Here is a 20,898-nt window from a genome sequence, read left to right as displayed (position 1 = left end):
GCCGGCGGGGAGCCGGCCCGGGAAAAGCCTTTTATGGACAGGACCCTGCCCGGACTTAGGCTGCTCCTACTTCACTGTTCTCTGGCCCCAAGTTTGAGAAGAGGGGGAGTTCAATAGAGTCTGACTGGAGAGAGGGGCAAGGGGCTGGGGAGCCGGGAATCCCAGGGGTTTGTGGGGACAAACCAGCCACCCTCTCCTCCTGGGGCTTTTAGCTCTGATGGGACATGGGATCCAACCTTTCCTGAGGACCTACTCCACACCAGGCCCTTTGCAGTGCTCTCATTGAATATTCACAGCTACAGTGTGAGGGTGTAATTACATCCCCATTTTATAGATGAGGAAACTGAGGCCCCGAGTGCGTCTTCCTCAAGGCCACATGGTGAATGGTAAGTGGCAGATCCTGCACACCTCTGCCAACCCCCATGGGTGCAGGAGAGGTGGTCAGACCCACCCTTTCAATTGGACCACCCTGCTCAGGTTGAGAAGAGGTTTCAGTGCAGGTAAGGTCTTGAGTTATATGCTTTAGTTGGGGCTGGGATTTGAGAGTTCGGCAGAAGCTGAGTCCAACTCCGGTCCCCATCCAGTGGGCAGTGTCAATAAGAGGGTCTCTAAGGCCTGGCAGGGCCTGAGACACTAACGCAGGAGAAGGAGGCTCAGGAGGCTGGTATCATCCCTTCCTCCCTTTAGGAACAGTCCCTACCAGCCTGGAAAACAGACCAGCCTCTGTCACTCCAGAGATAACCCACTCTCATCTGGCTCGTACCTGGCTTCAGGGATCTTGGGGAGAGATAAGAGGTTAAAAAAGGTGAGACTAACAGTGGGATCCCTGGACTGCCTGCTGTGGCACTCCCCTGCAAGGGCACCTGGTAGGGAAGACCTAACACTCCACCACACACACACTGCCACACCCGGCACCACCCCTAGCCAAACAAGGCCCTAGGAGGGGGCTGCCAGGCCTGGCAGAGGAGGGGCCCGCCTCCGCAGTTCTGCCCACTGCAACCGGACGTGCTCCAGAGCCCAGGGGAGGCACAACCATAGCACCTCCCAGTGGCGCCTGCAAGAAAAGCAGGAAGAGGAGTGGGCCCTGGCGAGGGGAAAGCCCACTCCTCCGTCCCTGACCCTGCAGACCTCTGGTTGTGTTCTGAATTCAACAGATTCCTTGGCCCCCAAATCATGTCCTCCTTAGCTGACTGAAGTCTAAATGAATCTTTCAGGGACATATCAAAACTCCCTCCTCTTGGAGCCTGCCCAGCTTTCATCACCCTCCTGCCTCGGCCTGCATGCTGAGCGGATTATAAACGCCCCATCAGGGAGCACTGCTTGGGCCTGTGGCCTGGTGAGCTGGGGGACGCTCAGGTCAGAGGTGAAGTGAGCCTCAGTCTGGTGGGCGGGGCCAGGTGGGCAGAGACTGCTGTTCCTGGGGAGGTAAGGAGGGATGTCTGCAGTGGGATGGCGTGGGAAAGGCTTTTCCAGGAACTGGCCTCTGCCCAGCACAGTGCCCCGGTAAATGTTTACTGAATTAATGCTGTTGCTGGAGGGACAGGAAAAATGGGAGAATCAAGGAATTGCAGTTCCCAGTAGAGCCATGGCTTGAAGAAAGGGGAAATGGAAGACCTCCGCCTCTCCCCTCATCCTCAACAGCTCCACCCAGAGAGGGAGTGCAAACAAGGGCCCCAAGAACTGAGTCTGGTTGTTTATTGAATGCAAACTCATTCATAGAAAACGGAAATGCAACCATAGCATGGAGATGCTCTGAGAAAAGATGATCCAGACCCACCTCATCTCCCAGCCCTTCAAGCAGAGCTATAAAAACAAGTTTGGGAGAAAAACACATTCCCATCCCCAAAGCAGAGGCCCCGCCTGAGCTCCCCCATCCTCAGCATCTGGGGTGGACCAGGTAGGACGAAGGGGATCCAAGGACCAGGGTGGCCAGGGTGCCCAGAGCTGGGGCAACTCTTTGTAAACTCCAAGGTTTCATAGGTATGTGTGTGCATGACTAACACAGAACTTGGCTGAAGACTGGACGGAAACTTAGAAGCCAGCCCTGGGTCCTAGAGCGAGGCTAGGACTGGGCACGTAGAGGGAAACAGCACATCCCTTCCTGAAGCCCCTTTCTAAGGTAGGCACTGGGGTGCCCACAGCTGTGGAGGCAGAACGGGCTGAACTCTGTATCATCCCTCCTTTGCCCCTGGACATTCTTGGGCAGTGTCAATGGCACTGAAAGGCCACCAGCTGGGGTTTGGCAGGACTAAGGGCCTGGAAAGAAGGAAGGGAAGGGGTGAGGCGCTTCTCCCTCCAGTCCTGGTGCTGGCATCAGTCTGGGAGCTGATGGGACGAAGAGGTGACCTCTGAATTCAGCCTCTTGAATCAGAAGGCGGTTCTCAAATTGGGCTGAGCGCATTGCTAAAGAGCCAGCCCTGAGCACAGGTCAGAGGGAAGAGAATACGCACTGCCCCGGGCCCCTTGCAGGCCTTAGCACCAAAAGTCTGGCACCAGCTGGCCAACCCCCAAAATCTCATACCCCATCCATCCTGGCTGACTGGAATGGGCAGTGATGGCAGCCAGGGACAGCCCAAAGAGAACTGGGGCCCTGATACAGGACAGAGATTCAGGCCCCAGACTAGGCCCTGGAGCGGGAGTATGGGAGGAAAAAGGGGCCTTAGGTCCCAGGCTGGGGCATTGTGGGGAGGAGGACGGGCAAAATGCAAGGCATGAAATGGGGAAGGTGTCCCTTCCATCCTTCCTCTTGCAGAGGGACAAATGGAGAGCCAAAGGACAGGGGCCCATGGAAGCCCCAACACTGAGAAGAAAGCAGCAATTTGGCCAACATCTGGGGGTTCCAGGGGAGCAGGCCTCCTCCTCGGCAGAGGGCAGCTGCAAGGTTCCATGCCACCCCATGGCTGTCCCAGGCCAAGCCTAAGCTAGACCTGGCTGTCCTGCTGCCATCCAGTGCTGGGCAGCGGTGCTGGGACTCATCCCCACAGCACGACAGAGTGACCGGTCTATGACACAAAGGAGCTCAGGGCCCCTTGAGGTGAAGCGAAGGGCCCAGCTCCTGCTAGAAGACATAGATCTTGTCCCGCTGCACAGTATCCAGGTCGTCATCCAGTGTCAGCAACACCTGGGGGGTGGACGCCACATCAGCCACAGAGAAGGAGGCAGCTGCTACCTTCACGTACCCACCCAGCTCGGCCGGGAGGCCCGCTTACCAGGAAGGACCCGAACATGGCGATGGAGGAGAGGAAGTGCCAGATGTCGTGGTCGTCAAAGAAGTCGAGGAGGATGCAGTCCCGGTTGTGCTCCCTCGACTCCGCAGGGGTTTTCTTGGGGAGCAACAAGAAAAACTGCCGAATGACCCTGCTCTGGCAGGGCAAGGGCCAGACCCATCTGTCATCTTGCTCCTGGGCACCCCTCTCTCTAGCCCCAGGCAGGACAGCAGCAATTCTGACCTGTCCCTTGTCCTTGTCCCCACCCCTTCCCGATCTAAGAAATGGCCTTTGGTTACAAACTTCTCCCTGAGTTCACTGGCTTCTCTTCCCTTTTCTTTCACTCTTACCCTCCTCCTTCCTTCTGATTCTCTTCCCTTGACCTAAGAGCACAGGGTTGCAACAACCTTGAAGGCCTTCAGCTCAGAGATGGCAGAAGGCCTTCTCACCCACTTCCCGGCCTTGGACTCCGCCCTTGCTCTCATCTTTCTGCAGGCTCATTGTTTTTTCCAAAGCACTACTGTCAGGTTACACACCTGCTCCGGGACAGTAGCCATAACCTGTGGCACTCAAGGTCCTCCCTGCTCTACTCATAAGCTCTATCCCATAAGCTCATCCAGGCTGTGTCTGTCTGTGCTACATGCTGAGGCCACAGACATAACCAAGACCTGCCCCACCCTCAGGGAGCTCACAGTCTGCTTGGCTCCCAAATGAGTGCATTCACTGACCTCCAAATCTGCCCCTGTATCATTACTAAGGTCACAGTAGGTCTGGGCCATGGGGCTCTTCTCCATTACCCAAGACTTTTTTTTTTTTTTTTTTTTTGAGACAGAGTCTTGCTCTGTTGACAGGCTGGAGTGCAGTGGAGAGATCTCAGCTCACTGCAACCTCCACCTCCCGGGTCCAAGCCGTTCTCCTGCCTCTGCCTCCCGAGTAGCTGGGACTACAGGCGCCCACCATCACGCCCAGCTAACTTTTGTATTTTTACTAGAGATGGGGTTTCACCATGTTGGCTAGGATGGTCTCAATCTCTTGACCTCGTGATCCACCCGCTTTGGCCTCCCAAAGTGCTGGGATTACAGGCGTGAGCCACTGTGCCCAGCCCCCCTCACCCAAGACTTTTATAGCCCAGAACAAGGCCCACTTCTTCCAGGAAGCTTTCCTGGACTCCTAACTTGGAGAGACCCGTTAGTCCTCTGTCCTCCTGCCCCGTCTTGCCTGTGCCCTTCATTTCATGTATCACATCGTAAACAGCACTAACAGTCATGCACCAATAGTCCTTCTAGCCCTCTTCGGCTAGTTTATGAGTCCCTCAGAGACCATGTCAGACTTAGTTCTATTCCCAGAATTAAAGCCTGACATGTGGTAGGTGTCCTGCAAGGCAGAGAAGAGAGCCAAGCCCTGCTGGCTTCAAATGCCAGCTGTGCCACTCACTGGCTATGTGCCCTGGGGAAGTCACTTGGCCTCTCTGAGCCTCATCTGTCTCATAAGTAAACTGGAGCTATCTCCAGGCTGGAATGCTAGGAGGATTAACTGGGGAAGCCACTATGAAAGTGCTGGCCTATGGTAGGTGTTCCCAAATGATGTTTAAAATTTTTTTTTTTAGAGACGTGGCCTATCGTCCAGGCTACAGTGCAATGGTGCAATCTCGGCTCACTGCAGCCTGGAACTCCTGCACAGGCTATCTTCTTGCCTCCGCTTCCGAGGTAGCTAGGACTACTGGTGAATGCCACCACGCCAGGCTAATTTTTTTATTTTTATTTTTTTATTTTTTGTAGAGACGGGTTCTTACTATATTGCCCAGGCTGGTCTTGAACGCCTCAAGTGATCCTCCTGCCTCAGCTTCCCACAGTGCTGGGATTACAGGTAATCCCAGGCTCAGCCCCAATGTTTAAAAAGAGGACTGGCCACTTGTTGGCTCACAAGGAGCCTGAGGATGAGTGCTCACCTGCCAGGTGCTGAGTCCCTGGAAGAAGAAGAAGAGCGCGAAGCCCCAGACCACGGAGGTGCAAACGATGCAGAGCAGGGGGATGAGCTTGATCCTCTCCCCACTCCGGAGCTGGGAGGGGCCAGGCAGGGACAGCAGTCTGAGGGCTTACCCCGTCCCACCCCGCTGACCCACCCAGCCTTTCCCAGATTCCCTTTTCTCATGGCCTCCCAGGCCTTCAGGACTGCTCCTTGGATTCATACCATTCCACACAACCACAGAGCTCAACCTGCCCCCACCCCGATGTCCACCCTACCCAGCCTCCATGTATCCAGAACCCTGTGTCGGGACAGTGTACTGGCCTCAAGGCGCTCCCTATGCAGGGGGCTCCAATCAGAGTGGAAGGCAGGATGGTTTCTGGGGAAGCACCTGATCCTGAGAGGCCCACACCCTACCTCCCCTCAGCCCCTTCTGCATGGAAAGGGGCACTTAACAACTGCAGCCTAAAATGCCACCTGTTTCAAGGGCCCTTGGAAGGGGCTCAGTAAATGGTCTTTGGGCTGCAGTTGGCTCCCAGGGGCCCATGCAAGAGGCTTTAGCCTCTCCCCTCCACAACCAGCAAAGATGGGACAGAAAACTTCTCACTGCCCCTCAATGCTGCCGGGCCCATCTCTCTCCCCAGATAGCAGAGCAGCTGACAGAGGGGGCTTGGCCAGCCCCACTCACCTTCATGATGATGTAGAAGGCAAAGTAAAGGAGCAGGTTGCAGATGCCAATGGCCAACAAGTAGGAAGCAAAATCATTGGGGCGCATGATAAGCCCATAGGCAGCCCTGGCAAGAGGGATGAAGGGTGGTGAAGCAGGAAGGCCAAGGGCAAGGAAGTGCTCTTCCTGCCCTGCCCAGGCATGTTTTATTATGATGTTGGGCTGTGTTCAGAGGCCCACAGAAGACTCTAGAAGCCCAGATGCCAAAAGAGAGAAGAGAGGCCAAGATCTCTCTTAGCCCCCATGTCTTATGCCCAACATTTGGAAGTTGTCCTTAGCCCCCAAGGCAGCCAGTGGCTGACCGAGTCCCCAGCTGTCCACCCAGCCAGGCTACTACTGCTGACCATACTCACAGCGACCAGTTGATGACGTTGCCCATGACCAGCAGCACCATGCGGTCCTGGAGGGAAGCAGGGACACAGGGACTGAGGGCAGGGGCAGGGAGGGTGGTGGAAGAAGGCCCAGCCAGCTGGTCCCCACTCTCCCCTGGGTCCTCAGCCCAGCCCCACTCCCCCATCAGAGGGAAGAAAGGAGATGTGGAGAATGGAGCAGGGGAACCAGGCAGGTACCACGTAGAGCGGCCCGCTGCACTGCCGGATGCAGTCTGTGTAGAGCACGTGGAGGATGCGGCGGAAGATCCCCGAGTCTGTGAAGAGAAGGGAGTGGTGCTGACAGGCACGGGGCACCCTCCTTTGCTGGACCCCTGGGATGTGCCAGCTGAGGAGCCCAGGCCTGATCTAATTCCTCACCCAGTGACTCCAGGGCCCCCAAGAAGACAGAACCTGAGCGTCTCCCGTGCATTCGGGTTCCCGAGGCCCCCCAGGCCCCTCCCCCAGGCCCTGCCCCGGGCGTGCTCTTACCCAGTTTCCAGCGGCCCATGTAATAGAGCTGCGTGCTGAGGAGCAGGGTGGCGATGATGTGAATGATGGAGAAGACGATCCAGAACGCCGTGTTCCCTTTGCCAAAGACCTGTCGGGAGGCCACCAAGGGCAGTGGTGAGGGTGGAGAGGGAAGTGGCTCGGATGGCCCACCCTTCCTGGGGCTGGCTGCTCAGCCAGGCTGGGACTCTGAGAGGGGCCCAGGAAGACATCTCAGGGGAGGAGCAGGAATCTCTCATGCAGGAGGTGGCGAAGGGTGTGCACTACGTGTCTGAACGCACGTGCACCTTTCCTATCATACAGGCTGAGCAGAGCAGGTCAGGCCCTCACCACGCCCAGCACAGAGAAGAAGATGACAATGGCCAGGCAGGCGTAGGCACTGTAGGCGCTGGCGTTGATGTCCGGGTGCCGCTTCTGGTAGAGCTTCAGCATGCAGAGTCCGGCGATCATGTACATGAACGATGTGTCTAGGATGAGGGACACGGAAGGGAGCTGCAGAAACGGCCACCAAGCCCCAGCAGAGAACTCCTGGCCCCAACAATCCCAGAGGAAGAGAGAGCCCTGGTGCCCCGCCACGGCCATGGAGTGAGCTGGTGGCAGGGTGGCACTTGAACTTCAGTTCCTTAGTTGTACCTGCCACACCACACTGCCACCCCACTGGCTGTCACCCAGAGTCTGACATCTCCTGAAGACAGGGACAACTTGGTCTGTGTCTTAGTCTGTGAGCACCCTGAGATCAGGGACTCCCTTTTATTTTTTTGGAGACGGAGTCTCACTCTGTCGCCCAGGCTGGCGTGCAATGGTGGGATCTCGGCTCACTGCAACCTCCGCTTCCTGGGCTCAAGCAATTCTCCTGCCTCAGCCCCCTGAGTAGCTGGGATTACAGGCATGCACCACCACACCCAGCTAATTTTTGCATTTTTAGTAGAGATGGGGTTTCACCATGTTGGCCCGGCTGATCTCAAACTCCCCACCTTGGGCGATCCCCCCGCCTCAGCCTCCCAGAGTGCTAGGATTACAGGCATGAGCCACAGTGCCCAGCCAGGGCCCCCTTCTTTTTTTTTTTTTTTTGAGACGGAGTCTCGCTCTGTTGCCCAGGCTGGAGCGCAGTGGCGTGATCTTGGCTCATTGCAAACTCTGCCTCCCGGCTTCACGCCATTCTCCTGCCTCAGCCTCCCGAGCAGCTGGGACTACAGGCGCCTGCCACTGTGCCCGGCTAATTTTTTGTATTTTTAGTAGAGACGGGGTTTCACCATGTTAGCCAGGATGGTCTGGATCTCCTGACCTCGTGATCCATCTGCCTCGGCCTCCCAAAGTGCTGGGATTACAGGCGTGAGCCACTGCGCCCGGCCAGGGACCCCTTCTTAATTATCCTGTTTTCTTCACTGCGGCACATGCCTTTACATAGGAATAGCTTGACAGATGAATGAAGCAGCATCTAGGTGCCCATGTTCCATAGGCTAGGATGTGTGTACACCCAGGCACGCCAGCCTTGGAGTTTCCTACAGGGCTGTCTTAGTGATCCCTGTGGGTGACTTGGGGATAGTGAAGGACTCAGGCAGGTCCCTGCTGTAGGTTGAGCCAGAAAAGAAGGAGGCCCCACTCACCAAACTGGAAATTGGTATAGTTGGGGCACACATGATAGCAAGCACTGAGCAGCCCCTCCATCATCAGGGCTGTGCCCATGGCGTAGAACAGCCCAAAGTGTTTGGGGATCCCACATTCCTGTTGGGGAGAGAGAGAAGGGAAGGGAGGGAGGAAGTGAGGCAGGAAGGGAAGAAGGGACCCAAAAGAGGGACCCTAAGAGGAGTGGAAGAGGAAAAGGGGTGGGGTATGTGTCGAGTGTGGGTGTGCAGGGGTGGGCTGGCCTGGGCAGGCTGGCAAGGGAGGGCAGGGCAGGGTGGGGCAGGCTGGGCGAGACAGAACTGGGGAGGGGAGAGCTGGGGAAGGCAGGGCCAGGCCTGCCCAAAAGGGTGTCCTGGAGCCAAGGCTTGAGGTCTGTGCTGGAGCTGAGGCTGCGGCAGGCAGGCAGGTGCTCCCTCACCAGGGCACAGAGGTCATTGCGCAGCAGGGCCCGGTTGTGGTTGATCTCCCGTTGCAGGATGATGAGCAGGAAAAGCAGCCCCAGCAGGATGTACCCCAGGTTGCTGAGGATGTTGTTGAAGGCGCTAGAAGGGGCAACACAAGGCGGACTGCTTGGGACTCACACCCAGGCCTCTTCCCTAGCCCAGGTGGGCGTTGCAAAGCCCCAGGCCCTGCCCCGTTTCACCCTTGGCCTGGACAAGGGGCCTCCCAGCATGACCCCCACCTGAGATTGCCCAGTGGGTGGGCGCAGAGGAAGTTGTAGTAGCAGATGTCCTGATTCCCTGTGACATTCACCACCTGTAGCAGGAGCAGGGACAGGGAGTGGGTCTGTCGTCACGCCCAACTCAGCCCACGCCCCGCCACCCGGGCCCCTTTGGCAAAAAAGAGCAAGTGCCACCACAGCTAGCAGGTGGGAATACACAGCACCGCAGGCACGTGTTCCTTCTGAGAACATGGATGCCAAGCAGCACAGTCGCTGTCCCCTCTCATTAGGCGTGGCTGAAAACCCTGAGGCATGACCGTGATGGAAGTTCTTGCCCCACGGGACAGAGAAAAGGGAAGGGAAACTGATGCTTACAAAGCCCCAGGACTTTGGTTTCATAATCCGCACAAGAAACCAGGGAGGGGCTATCTTTAGTGCGGGCTGCTCCCATTTTGCAGATGAAGAAACTGACACTCAGGGTTGGGGGGGTTATGTGATTTGCCCTGGGTCACTCGGCTGGGAAGGCAGAGCTGGGATCTGAACCCAGGTCCTGTGATGGAACACCAGGGCCCCAGGATGGGAGGCTCTGCACTTTGGGGCGGTGTCCTAGGCTGTCGGAAAGGTGAACCCGCCCTGCCCTCTCACCGTCTGGTAGGTGATCACCAGCTGCACCACAGGAAGGGCATAGAAGACAGCAATGGTGGCAATGTTCCTGCGGAGCAGGAGGGCGGCAGTGAGGCGGGTGGCACCCAAGGCTGCCACACACCCACCAACGGCAGAGCCCCAGACACTCGGCCCACTCACCAGAAGTAGATCTGGTACTTTTTCCGCAGAACACGCTTGTCCTTCCGTGCCAGGTCAGCCACATAGAGGTATTGCTGGGGAGAATCTGGAATCAGCCCCACTTACTGCTACTTGGGAGAAGCCCCCTCCCCCAGGTTAGAGGTGGACAAGAGGGGCCTCCCTCAGACAGGGCCGGATTCAGGGGGGCAGGGTTCAAGGACATCCCACTGCTGCGGCCGCTTACACCAAGAGGGTTTGGCCAATCAGGCTGGAAGCGGTTGGAGGTCAGGTTAGTTTCCCCGGCATCTGCCCTGCCCCAGCTGAGCCCCTTCCTTCTGCTTCCCTAAATGCCACGTCAGTGGGAACATGCTGGGGCGGGAACGCAGCATGTCCCTTTCTCGGGAAACGCCTGACCAGGCCAGGCCCACGGGTCAGACCTTGGTGCGAATGACATTCTTGTCGGAATCTATGTCGGTCAATGTGTCGTAGTCATCCTCCTCCACAGAGCTCATGGAGTCCACTCGGGGCCGAGTACCCACAGGTTCAAAGGAGCGGCCTGGAAAGGGCAGGGAGGGAGGGGTTGCACCGGTGGACACAAAACCCACAGTGGCCCTCGCCCATCTGAGGCAATTATAACAATTATTAGGCAGTAGGGAAGAGGCAAATTGTGGGCTGGGGCTCAGAGTTGGGGTGGAAGTGGGCTCAGGAGCTGGGAGGAGACATCAGGTGCTCCTAAGTCCTGGGGGATGATGGTAGACTCTAGAAGAGGCCACCACACAGGGGCCACTCTAGCTTTGCTCTGTTCCTGGCACCCCTCATGGGCTAGGGCTTCCCAGGCCAGGACACTGAGCAGACCCCAGGCAGCAGACACAAACAACAGGATTGAACTTGGCAAGTCATGCTGATTCAAGGGTGCCCAGCCCTGTGGGTTCTGAGAAGACACTGCCTTGGCTGCCACTGGGTTAAAGACCCAGTGGGCCTGGGGTGCAGAAAGAGCATTTCTCCTTTATCCAGAGGCCAGAATGTGACCCCCATGCCTGTGAGCCCTCCCCAAGCAGGCCAGGGAGTGAGGGCGCTGGCAACGCAGACGATAAACTAGAACGTCCAGCGTGGAGAGAGCGGAGGCGCCAGCCCGCCAGCCAAAGGAGCCTGTGCTCTGCTGCTATCTCAGAAGACACAAGAGCGGGCAATTACTGGAATTACATGGGGAAGCCATGCACATAGAATCTTTCTGGCCCCAGGGCCAGCAGTCAACCGGAGCCGGCAGGCACTGATTGGCAAAACAGCCCTACCCCCACCCCAGGTCTACCCATGGCAATGCACAGCTGCCGCATCTGGCCAGAGGGGAGGCGCCGCTTGAACTGGTCGTGCCCTTCAAAGGAAAGGGAAAGTTACCAGGGAACTGGGGCCAAGGAGGAGGGGATGAGGGAAGAGAGGGGTTAGGAAGACAGCAGGCCCTTCCCAGGTTCCAGCATCTGGCAGAAGAGGCAACCGCCCACCGTGACATTTTACCCAGACAACACCGTCCTGCACCACACAGCCCCTCCCAGCCTGGCCCACTCACCCTGGTAACCATAAGAGAGGTCCCCAGTGCCAGCGCTGTCAACCAGACCATCGGTAGATCCAGAAACATTCTCTGCGGGGAACGATCAGTGGTGAGGCAGGAAGGAGAGGCCGCAGGGAAAGGGGCTCTGAGCATCTGCAGAGGGTGTGGGGGCTGGAGGAGGTGGCTCCCACTTTACCGCCTCGGAGGTGGTGGCCTAAGGAGACAAGGTCATGTCCCCGGCAAGCACGGTGCTGGCTTTGACACGTACCAAAGGAGCCATAGTTGTAACCCTCATAAGGGGAACTGCCAGGAAAAGAATCAGCCAGGACTCGAGGGTGACCTGCAATGAGAAGTCAAGGTCCGTTAGCACTGGACGAAGAGAGAGGCCTAGAGCCAGGGAGAAGAACAAAGAAAGGTCCAGAGAAGACAGCCACAGGGAGGCCATGCCAGCAGACGAGAAGCAGCACCTATCCAGGCAAACACACCCCACTGCTGCCACCACCACCTGCCCCAGCCCCCTGCCTGCCTCTCCCATGGAAACAGCACCACCCTTTGTCTTCCCTAAGGAGAGAGAAAGTTCAAGAACAGGCACATCTAAGTTACCAGCAACAAAGACAACATCTGGCCCGCCCACAAGCCCTCCAGACAGCCCTGTGCTGCACCCTCCCTCCCCTACTCTGGACTCCAGCTCCTCTGCCCACAGCACCTGGAGCTTACCAAGGAGAGAAGCTAAGAGAGAAGGTCCCACGCAGAAGGGAGGACAGAAAGAGAGGGAGGGGTGGAAGACAGAGAGAAGGAAAGGTTAATAATCCCAGAGACCGTGGGCCACACTGCCCAAGGCAGGCAGACACCATCGCTAGACATGGAATAAACTAAGCAACACCTCAGCCTCTGAGGTGTGCATGTTAGGGATGCATGGACATCATATCCCACCCTCATTCCCATCTGTGGAGTGTTACCCCCATCTGAACATCCAGAAACCCCCAGCCCTTCCTCCTCCAATCCCCTAGGGAACCATCCACCACCACCCCCCAAAACACAAAGCACACTGTGCCCGCCCCACCCAGGCCCCCTGGAGGTACCGCTTTCTGGGCAGGCTCGGTCAATGGCCACCAGTAGGGTCTTCTTCTTCTGCCTGCATGGACAGAACCCACAGGCCACCCAGATGGGACAGGACAAGGATCACTCTGTATGGGGCTGACTTTCCTTCTACCTCTCTGCTCCACTCTCATCGCTATGACCCTGTCCTCCACCCTTTGTCCCAGGGTTCCTCACAGGCTGGGGAGCAATATGGGATCTCCCTGCTTGGGAAGAAGGTTGAGGGGAGGGGACGGTTTCTAGAGAGGCTCATGGGCCACAGACTCTAACAGCCCCACCATCATCTGCTATGGATGGTGTAGATTACCCTAGGCTGGCTCAGATCCTGCCAGGTGATCTGCCCCACACACCTGCCCAACCCACCCAGACCAGGGGAGGGCCCAGCAGTTCCACTTTACCTCCAGTTCTCCCAGCAGGCCAGGAGGACGGTCAGCAGGTAAAAGGAGAGAAATATACCCAGGCAAAAGAGCATCCCACTGACGTATGCCTCAGCTTCAAGGAGGAAACAGGAAGGTGGACAGGTCAAAACCTTCCACCACCTCCCATCATGGCACCCAAAGGCCTTCATGTCCTCCTCCACCCAGCTCAATCTCTCACCCTTCTCCCCTCAAATGTAAGGCCCTGCCTAGCCAGTATGAACAACTGGCAGTTCCTCTAATACACCAAACTCTGACACACTCCTATTTTTGCTCATGTTGCTCCCTGGGCTAGAACTTTCTCTTCTACTTCTCTTTTTTTTTTTTTTTTTTTTTTTTTTAATGAGACGGGTCTCACTCTGTTACCCATGCTGGAGTGCAGTGGCACGATCATAGCTCACTGCAGCCTCCAACTCCTAGGCTCCATCCTTCCACCTCAGCCTCCTGAGTAGCTGGGACTACAGATGTGTGCCACCACGCCTGGCTCATTTTTTTATTTTTTATAGAGATTGGGTCTCGCTATGTTGCTCAGGCTGGTCTTGAATTCCTGGCTTCAAGCAATTTCCCTGCCTCAGCCTCCCAAAGTTCTGGGATTATAGGCGTGAGCCACCGTGCCTGGCCTCTCAAAAATTCCACCTTGACTTAACCCTCAAACCACAGCTCAGGGACTGTGTCCTCTAGGAAGCTTTCTCTGTCCTGTATTTCCACAGTGACCTGTTCTTTGCTCACCACAGCTCTTAACTGCCTCCTGTTCCTCTAGACAGGACCCCACCCCCACCAAGGACTGCTGCCTTAGCATACCACCTGGCATATAGGAGGTGCTCCATAAATATTTGCTGAATAAATAATCCATGTAAGAGAGGCACCCTGGCCGGGCGCGGTGGCTCACGCCTGTAATCTCAGCACTTTGGGAGCTGGGGCAGGTGGATCACGAGGTCAGGAGATTGAGACCATCCTGGCTAACACAGTGAAACTCCTTCTCTACTAAAAATACAAAAAATTAGCCGGGCGTGGTGGCGGGCGCCTGTAGTCCCAGCTACTCGGTAGCTGAGGCAGGAGAATGGCGTGAACCCGGGAGGTGGAGCTTGCAGTGAGCCGAGATTGCGCCACTGCACTCCAGCCTGGGCAACAGAGCAAGACTCCATCTCAGAAAAAAAAAAAAAAAAAAAAAAAAGAGAGAGAGAGGCACCCTCTGGCTGGGCACGGTGGCTCATGCCTGTAATCCCACACTTTGGGAGGCCAAGGTGGGCGGATCACCTGAGGTCAAGAGTTCAAGACCAGCCTGGCCAACATGGTGAAACCCTGTCTCTACTAAAAATACAAAAATTAGCTGGGCATGGCGGCAGGTGCCTCTAATCCCAGCAACTCAGGAGGCTGAGGCAGGAGAATCATTTGAACCCAGGAGGCGGAGATTGCAGTGAGTAGAGATTTTGCCACTGCATTACAGCCTGGGTGACAGAGCAAGAGTCCACCTCAAAAAAAGAAAGAGAGGCACCTTCTTTCCCCTCCTATCACAGTCCCTTAGGGCCCCATTTAATCATTCAGTAAATATTTATTGAGCACTGAGTCGGGGCCTGGTACTTTCCTGCTAATTTTATCTGCTAATTTTGTGCTAGCCCTCATAACTTAGTGAGATTAACTGGACAAATTTTACTCCCTCTGTTATAGACACAGGGAAACTGAGACTCAATCTTATAGCAGTGTTTCAATGACAAATTAGGGTATGTTTCTGAATATGAGATTAAGAAACATCCTTCAGAATAAATAAGATTATAACTATGCTAACAAAGCAAAATTAAAGCTCTTTCTTACAATCAGGTTACACTGCTGGTAAGTGGCAGAAAGTGAACTGGACCTCAGTTCTTCCATCTTTAGTCATGAACTCTCTGTACCACATCACACTGGAACTCACCTCCCGGCCCTCCCCATCTAGAAGCCTGCCAAGAACACTCCCCGTTCCTACCCCACCAGCATTATCTGCATCCTCATCACCCACTTCAGGGCACACCCTATATCCCAGGTCTGAAAGCAGGAGCCAGAGAGGCTTGTCCATCCCCACTCAGCCACCTGCAGCACTCACACGTGACTGCTTGAGACACCAGCACTGACAGGGTTTTCTGGCGGTGCCCTTGATCGACCGGTTCATCTGGAAGTAAAATGTCAAAGTGGTAAACTAGTTGCCTGGAGCTTGGCTAGAGTCAGTGGGATCAGGCCTTTGAGAGACTGAAGCCAAAAACCCATGTCCTATCAGGTCCACCAATCAGCCACGCAGGCTCTTCTTGCTCCCAGAAAGTGACCAAGACCTCCCCATCCCTAGCCAGGCCCAGGGCACAAAATGTACCTTCTACAAAGGGGTAGAAAGGCAGGGAGCCCCCGCAGGCTTGGTCTTCAGTCTTCACCACCACCACCACATAAAAGCTGTTGCTGGGGAAGTCTTTGCGCTGCAGGATGATGATGATAAATACCTTCATCATCATCATCATCATTCTTTTCTAAATACTTGTTCTGGGGCCAGACATTATGCTAAATTCTTCATAGATATATTTTACTTAATCCTCACAAAGATTCTTTTTTTTTTTTTTTGAGACGGAGTTTCACTCCTGTTGCCTAGGCTGGAGTGCCATGGCATGATCTCAGCTCACTGCAACCTCCGCCTCCCGGGTTCAAGCGATTCTCCTGCCTCAGCCTCCCAAGTAGCTGGGATTACAGGCGTCCATCACCACGCCCAGCTAATTTTTATGTTTTTAGTAGAGATGGGATTTCACCATGTTGGCCAGGCTGGTCTTGAACGCCTGATCTCAGGTGATCTGCCCGCCTCAGCCTCCCGAAGTGTGGGATTACAGGCGTGAGCCACTGCGCCTGACCTTTTTTTTCTTGAGACAGAGTTTCACTCTTTTTGCCCAGGCTGGAGTGCAGTGGTGTGATCTCGGCTCACTGCAACCTCTGTCTCCCAGGTTCAAGTGATTCTCCTGACTCAGTCTCCCGAGTAGCTGGGATTACAGGCATGTGCCACCATGCCCAGCTAATTTTTTGTATTTTTAGTAGAGACGGGGTTTCAGCCTGTTGGCCAGGCTGGTCTTGAACTCCTGATCTCAGGTGATCCGCCCACCTCGGCCTCCTAAAGTGCTGGGATTACAGGAATGAGCCACCGCACTCAGCCCTCTTATTGTTACAATGAATGAGGTAGGTATGACAGCCAGAAGGGGGTACTCTACTCTTTCCCATCCCCAAGAGCAACTGGGATTATGGTTCAACTCTCATATATATCAGGGGACTCAAAGTCACAGGGACTGGAAGGCCAAAGACTCAGTCGTGTGTAGGATAGGAATGGGCAGAGGAAGAAGAGCTCAAGTTTGGAAAGCTACACAGCTTATCGCCCAGCCACACCTCCCACGTGGCCACGTGCATTTCCTACCTGTACGGTGATGGCCGCCTTCTTGGTCATCGTCTGGTACATGCCGATGAAGGCTACGTTGTTGTCCAGGTCATAGACAGGACACTGCAGAGGGGCGGGAGAGGCAGATGGATGGGAACCTGGCCTGCCCCTCTCTTTAGCAGCCCTGCTGCCTGCTGGGGAAGAGCAAAAGGGCAGGCAACTCACCAGCACATCCTGAATGGAGATGACTGAGCAGGGGAAGGCCTTGTTGGAGGTCACCTTGACAATTACCGAGTCCACGCCTTCAGGGAACTCATACTTGAAGTACTGAGGGTGCAGGAAGGAAGGGAGAGCCCCATCTCATGAGGATGCTCTCTTGGCCCCTCTAGAAGGGAATAGTCCCCTATAAGCGAGGACCCAGAATCCTCTGAGGGGTGGGCAGTGGAGGCTCTCCGAGGAGACAGGCCTTGACCACAGCAGCCGCTTTCTCTGTATACCATTCCCTTCAACCTCAGCAGGGCACTCAGCAGAATGCCAGAGAGGCAACCAGACCCAATGTCTCTGCACAGTCCCATGCTGTCTGTCCCTCACCATGTCAGGGCCAGAGCTCCTGTTTCCAGAGAGCCCTCCATGGAGAAAACAGCCAATTCAAAAGGCCAAGCAAAGACCGCTGGCCACTCCCATTCTCATATTCAAGCTCCCCCATTTCTCCTCTCGAGCAATCAACAGGGAGATGTTACCTGGGGCTGTGCTGCTGTGGTATTGAAGCTGAACTGCTCCCCAGTCCTGCAGGGCAGAGAAGAGCCCCCACCAGTCACCCCCAGAGCCTAGGGAAGAACCAGCCCCCCTGGTCCCCTCACTCTACCCTGCAGACCTGAGCACAAAATCGTCCATGCGGCTGACCCGGAGCTGGTATGTGGTGTTGACTGGCGACAGGGTGGACACATCCACGTAGAAGAACTGAATCTCCGACTCATTCTTGGTGGGGGGCTGACACAGGGTTCGTTCCACTTTTTGGTAGAGGTACTTGCGCTGAAACCTATGGCCCAAAGCAGGGAGATAGGATGTATGTGAGCACTGTCCCAGCCGGCCTGCCCCTCCAGAGGAGCGAGGCCCCACCTCGCCCCATCTGGTCTCCACCACCTCCCTGCGAGGTGCACAAGCTCCCGGCTGGTGGGACTCGGCCCTTGTGCTGTTGACCAGCCTCCCAGCCCAGGGAAAGGGGAGGAGAAATGGGGGGGCTCCTGGTTGAGGCTCCAGCCAAGGACTGGCCTAGGCCGCCCCGCTTCCCTGATGCCCAGATCCTACTCACATCCCTCGCAGGATTAGGGGCACCTGGAAGGACACCACAGCCTCCTTCTGGCGGACCACAAACAGCAAAGGCGCCCCCTTCTGCTTGTTCAGGACGTTCACAGACACACGCACGCCCTCTGTCTGCAGAACGACATGGAAATGCCTCTCAAGCCTCTGCCACCAGGGACACGTGGCTCCAGAGACTATGAGCCCTGCCCTCCTTCATGCCAGCTACTTTGGTCTTTCTCCATCTTGGTCGGGCCAGGGAGTCATCTCTGCCCCTTCTTCTGCCAGAACAACCCCCAGACTCCAGGAAAGACCTGTGCTGAGTGCAGCTCCTGGCCAGCAGACATGTGCAGGGCAGCAGGACCCAAGCAACCGCAGGGTCTCGCCCTCTGCCAGGAAACAAGGTGGAGGCCTTGCGAGTCTCCAGGATACCCCATTCCTATCCATGTGCACAGGATGCACAGGCCTGCACACACAAACGTGTACACACGCCCCCACACACGAAGACACAGGAGAACAAGAAGTGCTCCTCAACCTTCCTGTGAGCCAGGAAGCCAGCAGGAAGCTCTAGTTAACAGCTAACCTGGGGCCAGAGCCCAGAGGGGTTGAGGAGGGGTAGGTATTGAAGGCCATGTTGTATCCTTAGCTCCCACCAAGGGACAGGGCTGTGGAGAAGTCACTTTACTTCTCTAAGCCTCAACTTCTCCCTCTATAAAATGACAGCCGGGTGCGGTGACTCACACTTGTAGCACTTTGGGAGGCCAAGGCAGGAGGATCACCTGAGGTCAGGAGTTTGAGACCAGCCTGGCCAACATGGTGAAGCCCCATCTCACTAAAAATACAAAAATTAGCTGGGTATGGTGGCAGGCGCCTGTAATCTCAACTACTTGGGAGGCTGAGGCAGGAGAATCGCTTGAACCTGGAAGGCGGAGGTTGCAGTGAGCTGAGATCACATAACTGCACTTCAGCCTGGGCAACAGAGTGAGACTGGTCTCAAAAAAAAAAAAAAAAAAAAAAGATAAAATAAAGTGATCTTCACCCTTGGAGCTATGAAGGAACATATATAAACAATGGGAGCTTAAAGGAAAAATAAAACCAAATCGATCTTGGAATGCTTGTTATTGGGCTGCTGAAACCCAAGCCCTAGGGCAGCATTTCCCAAAAGAGTAAAAACCACAGCTCTCCAGTGCCTTTAGATATGGGAAAAAAGGAAGAAAGGACTCTAAGCAGAAAGAGATCAAACTTCAGAGAACCAGGCGCTGGGGGCAGATCCTGGCCTGCCACAGAAACCAAACCACTCCCCGTTCTGAAAAAAAAATCAGATTCCCCATTCTCAACTCCATTGCTTCTCAGTAAACGGCAGTCATGGAGAGAGAGCAAGAGACCCGGGCACGAGACCACACAGCCAGGTTGCAAGAATTCTCCCAATCTCAGCTCTGCCTGGGGTCTAGACTTCCCACACTAGCTGTGTCTATTTCAACTCAGGGACTCACAGCTGGTGAAGAAACCAAAGAGAAGTCAGGGTGAAGTGGATTTTTCACAGTGGACAAATTCCCCTTCTCTTCCCACCCAACTTGCAGTTGGCCTTATAAAACCTCTGTCACCCTCAATTTACAAGGCCAGCTGGCTCTCCCAGGCAGGAAGAGGGCTGGGAAGCCCTGCATTCATCTCCCTGGGGAGTCTGAGATGTAACTTGCCTGCACAGAGCTTTTCAGTTCTGGGCCAGTCTCATTCCCCTGAGGTTTTCTGGGCAAGCCCAGTAATAAGCCTGTTTCCTCTCCCACCAAGACCCCACAGAGCTGTCAGATTCTGGGGTTTAGGGTAGAGAGCAAGCCATGTGTGCTCAGACCACAACTGATGGAAGAATGGGGGAGGAAGAGAAGATGGGAATGAGCCAACTTCAAAAACTGCCCAGCTGGAGCTTCAGAGAAACATTGGTGGCAAAGGAAGGAGGACTGGTCAAGAGGCTCCAGTGTGGTTCTGGGAACTGGGAACCCAGCAGGACGGCTCGTTCCTGGGGCCTCCCAAAAGGGTAGCGGGGCGGCAGAATCGCCTAGCCCTCGTCGGCTTCCCCACTCGCCTCTGGCCCCCAAGCCCCCAGCCCTCACCCTGTTGCGGGTCACAGTATGGTTGAAGTTGTAGATGTTGACCAACTCGCTGTTGACCTCGTCCACGTAGGTGCGCTCAAACTCGGCGTCTTTCTGCGAGACGTTCTTGGGCCCCAGAACCCCCAGATGGCTCTCGACCGAGGCCACCAAGAGCACCAAGAAGGGCAAGCCCAGAGCGAACATGGCCCCGGCAGGGCGGCAGTGGCAGCGGTGGTGGCGGGGGCGGCGGCGACAGGAGACAGGACACCTCTGGGACGGGTTGCGGCTGCGGCCGCAGCTTCCAGCATCTCACCAGGACCAGAACTTTAACCCCGGCCTGAGATTAGGAAATGTCCCCTCCCAAGAGCCCCGAAGAGGCTCCCAGGGTCCCCGCAGGGGAGGGGGCGGCCGGGAGGGGGCGGGGAGGGAGGGGATGCTGGCTACGGGAAGGGGTCCCAGCTCGCGAGGGGCTGAGTACGACCTGAGACCCTGGAGCCCCGCGCCAGGGCCGTGAGAAGGAGGGCGGCTGGTTGCCGGGAGCCTGGAGACGCCGGGAAAGGGGAGGGAGGAAGAGCCGGCGGCGGGGGCTGGCCGCGGCGGAAGGCGAGTCGCAGAGTGAGGGGCGTGATAGGTGGTAGCTACCCGACACCGTGCTGGGCTGCGAGGTTTCCGAGGTGCGGGCCCTTTAAGGGCGGGCGGACGCGCAGTCCCGACGCACGAACACTGAAAAGTGAGCTGCGCCGCTGGGCGATAAACAGCAGGGCTGCTGGCCCGCCCGCTGACGTCAGGGGAAACTGACACAGATTTAAAGGACCAGGTCCCGCATTTGCCCTTAAAGGGGCTGCAGCTGTGCTGAAGGGGAAAGCCTGCAATGCCTTCTCCAATTCCTACCCAACTCTCTCCCGTGATTTTCACCATCTCTGAAACTCACGTTGGAATAGGCAGATGTTTCTGTTAAGAATCTCCAAGTGTTGGGTTCTTGCTGAACAACTCTTACCTTCGCTCAAACATAAGGATTCCCCCACCCCCACCACCACCTTTACAACTAACATCGTCCATCCCTGGGCCATTTTTTCTCCGGGGGTCTTAAAAAATGAAAAACTCGAAGGATTAGGAAACAGGACGGTGGCCCTACCAGCGGAGGGGAAACAGAGGCAGCACTGCAGGAGGCATCCCCATGCCTTTCCCACCTCCCTCTAGAGGGGCCACACAACTGCAGGGACGGCCTTC

General features: G+C 55.9%; 1 protein-coding gene and 1 long non-coding RNA gene across 6 annotated transcripts; one reads left to right on the top strand and one right to left on the bottom strand.

Annotated features, from left to right (window-relative positions):
- The first annotated feature begins 32 nt into the window (after positions 1 to 32).
- Positions 33 to 1,897, top strand: LOC129525303 (uncharacterized). 2 transcript variants are annotated; one of them, XR_010129202.1, is made up of 4 exons: positions 33 to 386; positions 688 to 805; positions 1,215 to 1,336; positions 1,720 to 1,897. It is a non-coding gene; the product is annotated as an uncharacterized lncRNA (long non-coding RNA). The 2 variants fall into 2 exon arrangements; XR_008669508.2 differs by having other exon boundaries at positions 33 to 805; positions 1,720 to 1,853.
- Positions 1,679 to 20,454, bottom strand: SIDT2 (SID1 transmembrane family member 2). Of its 4 annotated transcripts, XM_004052186.5 has the most exons (26): positions 19,690 to 20,454; positions 17,595 to 17,716; positions 17,157 to 17,321; positions 17,023 to 17,068; positions 16,508 to 16,609; positions 16,322 to 16,405; positions 15,248 to 15,347; positions 14,987 to 15,052; positions 12,889 to 12,982; positions 12,475 to 12,527; positions 11,661 to 11,732; positions 11,411 to 11,482; positions 10,284 to 10,402; positions 9,868 to 9,941; positions 9,709 to 9,775; positions 9,085 to 9,158; positions 8,821 to 8,944; positions 8,384 to 8,501; positions 7,107 to 7,243; positions 6,759 to 6,867; positions 6,468 to 6,544; positions 6,252 to 6,298; positions 5,860 to 5,965; positions 5,155 to 5,265; positions 3,210 to 3,323; positions 1,679 to 3,121 (listed from the first exon to the last, which is right to left on the bottom strand). In XM_004052186.5, the coding sequence occupies exons 1-26, from the start codon at positions 19,870 to 19,872 to the stop codon at positions 3,059 to 3,061; spliced, it is 2,499 nt and encodes an 832-aa protein (XP_004052234.3). In that variant the 5' UTR covers positions 19,873 to 20,454; the 3' UTR covers positions 1,679 to 3,058. The 4 variants fall into 4 exon arrangements, with proteins under 4 accessions (XP_004052234.3, XP_055210982.1, XP_055210981.1 ...); XM_019036146.4 differs by lacking the exon at positions 1,679 to 3,121 and having other exon boundaries at positions 3,141 to 3,323; positions 19,690 to 20,419; XM_055355007.2 differs by lacking the exons at positions 12,475 to 12,527; positions 14,987 to 15,052; positions 15,248 to 15,347; ... (4 more) ...; positions 17,595 to 17,716; positions 19,690 to 20,454 and having other exon boundaries at positions 12,889 to 12,896.
- Positions 20,455 to 20,898: the final 444 nt, after the last annotated feature.

This window comes from Gorilla gorilla, chromosome 9, assembly GCF_029281585.2.
Source record: "Gorilla gorilla gorilla isolate KB3781 chromosome 9, NHGRI_mGorGor1-v2.1_pri, whole genome shotgun sequence".
Classification (NCBI taxonomy): Eukaryota; Metazoa; Chordata; class Mammalia; order Primates; family Hominidae; genus Gorilla; species Gorilla gorilla.
This window is presented reverse-complemented; position numbering and strand designations above follow the sequence as displayed.

Bases quoted from the DNA above. Each gene is read 5' to 3' on its own strand.
- SIDT2 (XM_019036146.4), bottom strand. From the start codon at position 19,872: ATGTTCGCTCTGGGCTTGCCCTTCTTGGTGCTCTTGGTGGCCTCGGTC. The intron at 9,942-10,283 runs GTCTGACCCGTG...GATTCTCCCCAG, and splicing joins AGAATGTCATTCGCACCAAG to CAATACCTCTATGTGGCTGA. The intron at 9,159-9,708 runs GTGAGAGGGCAG...CTCCTGCTACAG, and splicing joins TGGTGATCACCTACCAGACG to GTGGTGAATGTCACAGGGAA.